A 2,743-nucleotide genomic window follows, 5' to 3' on the forward strand; every position below is an offset into this window, starting at 1 on the left:
AACACAGAACATAATTTTTAAACAAAAAGGGGGTCTCTCAGCTGGGGGCAGTGGCTCACGCCTGTAATCCCAGCACTTTGGGAGGCTGGGACAGGTGGATCACGAGGTCAAGAGATTGAGACCATCATGGCCAAGATGGGCGTGATGGCACGCTCCTATAGTCCCAGCTACTCAGGAGGCTGAGGCAGGAGAATTGCTCGAACCCGGGAGGCAGAGGTTGCAGTGAGCCGAGATTGTGCCACTGCACTCCAGCCTGGGTGACAGAGCGAGACTCCATCTCGGAAAAAAAAAAAAAAAAAGAAAAGAAAAGAAAAAAGAAAGCGGGGGAAGGGGGGTGGTCTCTCTTCGTTGCCTAGGCTGGTCTTGAACTCCTGGCCTCAAGCGAACTCCTGCCTCAGCCTCCCAAAGTGCTGGGATTACAGGCATGAGCCACCACACCTGGCCCACTCTAAACTCTTGCCTGCTTCTTCCCAGCCAAGAAAGGCAGTATTGCAAAGCACAAGCTTGGGTCTGACCTGAGCTCAAATCCCTGTTCTGCCCCTTACTAGCTGTGTGACCTTGGGCAAGTCACTTTGTCTCCTCTCTGAGCCTCAGCATCTTCATCTGTAAGATGGGGATAATTATGCCAATTTCTCACAGGATGATTTTAAGCATCAGAGACAATGGATATAAAGCACTTAGCAAAATGCCTGGCTCATGTAGGCCTGTTCTAATCCAAGGCACGCTCTCTTTATCTTAGGTACTATTGGGGGCTATTGGAGAAGAGGGAATCAGTTTATTGATATGTTTATTGACATATGTTCATTGACAAATAAAGTACATGTACCCCTACACAAGTATCACTGTGACATTTCAGGAACCTTGGAGCTGGGAATGCCCCTTCCTCCCTGTCCGGCTCTTCTCTAGGCTCCTCCTGATTCAGCTTGGGCTCTCTAGAAAAGCGCTTCTGGCATTTTCTTGCTGGAAACTCTGTATTTGTGCTGGTTGAGCTCTCAGCGTTTATCATGTCCACACCCTTCTGTCCCTCGGGACTGTGGACAAGGGGCGATGAGCCTGCTCAGTCATTCATGTCCAGCCCAAACTCTGGATACAATTCTTTGGTGGTGACACCTCGGATCACAGCTGAAAGGAAGGAAGGAAGGCTGAATGTGCAGTGGGGAGAGGTGGGAGGGAGTACAGCCAATGCCCCCAGCCAGTGTCACTGCCCTGACCCACCCAGGACCATCTCTGGCTTCAAGCCGGTCCCCACACTTGTGCGTCACCTAACTGGCCAAGGTAAGCTCTCTGCTGCTCCTTCCAGGCTGCCCCACCGCGGGCCCCGCCTGGCCACGCTGCAGCTCCGCCATGTGCCAGCCACTGTATTCAACAATGGACCTACGAGGACTCCTTGGACCCTCACCCCATTTTGCAGAGGAATGAAACAGCTCCCTCCATTCCATTCTCCACACAGAGCTGCTGGATTCATCTCCTTCAAAAGTAAGCTGATTGTATGCTGTGCCTGCTGAACATTCCAGACTCCTCGGCATGGCCCACGTGCTCAAGTTTGCGCCTCTGCAGCCTCTGTGATGTTATTCCTCCTCTGTTCTCCACAAAGGCTGGTCCTTTCTCCTGAGGAAGGGTTCTCCTCAGAGGCCTCCCCTGACTACCTATCTTACCCCCACCGCCCCCCTGTTCATGCCTCAGTATTCTCCCCATCTCTGCCGTTTGTCACCTTCATAGCACCTAACACATTTTGTAATTAACTGCTGAGTCCACTTACTTCCTGGGCATTCCTCCACCCCCAACAGGAAAACAAACCACGTGACAGCAAGAGATCTAAAAGTGTCTGGATCACCAAAGTGTCCCCAGCACTCCTTTTTGAATAAACAAAAAGGACGCCAGGTACGGTGGCTCAGCCTATAATCTCAGCACTTTGGGAGGCCAAGGCAGGTGGATCACTTGGGGTCAGGAGTTCGAGACCAGCCTGGCCAACATGGTAAAACCCCGTGTCTACTAAAAATACAAAAATTAGCCGGGCGTGGTGGTAGATGCCTGTAATTCCAGCTACTCAGGAGGTTGAGGCACTAGAATCGCTTGAACCTGGGAGGCGGAGGTTTCAGGGAGCCAAGATCATGCCACTGCACTCCAACCTGGGTGACAGAGTGAGATCAGTCTAAAAAAAAAAAAAAAAAAAAGGGAGAGGCCACTGGCTCCAGGTCATATGACCTGGAAGTGACAGGCCTCATGCTGATTCTCGCTGCTAAGAGCTTGTGTTCTTTTTTTTTTTTTTTTTTTGGATGGAGTTTGGCTCTGTTGCCCAGGCTGAAGTGCAGTGGTGTGATCTCAGCTCACCGTAACCTCCGCTTCCTGGGTTCAAGCGATTCTCTTGCCTCAGCCTCCCGAGTAGCTGGGATTACAGGCGCATGCCACCACACCTAGCTAATATTTGTATTTTCAGTAGAGACAGGGTTTCACTGTGTTGGTCAGGCAAGTCTCAAAATCCTGACCTTGTCATCTGCCTGCCTCGGCCTCCCAAAGTGCTGGGATTACAAGTGCGAGCCAGCAAGCCCAGCCCTCTTTTTTTTGTTTTTGAGATGGAGTTTCGCTCCTGTTGCCCAGGCTGGAGTGCAGTGGCACCATCTCAGCTCACCACAACCTCTGCCTCCCAAGTTCAAGTGAGTCTCCTGCCTCAGCCTCCCGAGTAGCTGGGATTATGCATGTGCCACCACACCCGGCTAATTTTATATATATATATATATATTTT

General features: G+C 51.1%; 1 protein-coding gene across 1 annotated transcript in view; it reads right to left on the bottom strand.

Moving 5' to 3' along the window:
- Positions 1-801: 801 nt before the first annotated feature.
- LOC108521850 (DNA repair protein SWI5 homolog) overlaps positions 802-2,743 on the bottom strand; it is a 5,310-nt gene continuing 3,368 nt past the window's right edge. Inside the window, exons 2-3 of the mRNA XM_017861836.1 lie at positions 1,400-1,558; positions 802-1,122 (exon numbers count right to left, since the gene is read on the bottom strand). Coding sequence (XP_017717325.1) covers positions 1,058-1,122; positions 1,400-1,558 — 224 coding nt within the window. The 3' untranslated portion in view covers positions 802-1,057. The remainder of the gene's footprint in view (positions 1,123-1,399; positions 1,559-2,743) is intronic.

This window comes from Rhinopithecus bieti, unplaced genomic scaffold (assembly GCF_001698545.2).
Source record: "Rhinopithecus bieti isolate Rb0 unplaced genomic scaffold, ASM169854v2 scaffold_63232, whole genome shotgun sequence".
NCBI lineage: Eukaryota > Metazoa > Chordata > Mammalia > Primates > Cercopithecidae > Rhinopithecus > Rhinopithecus bieti.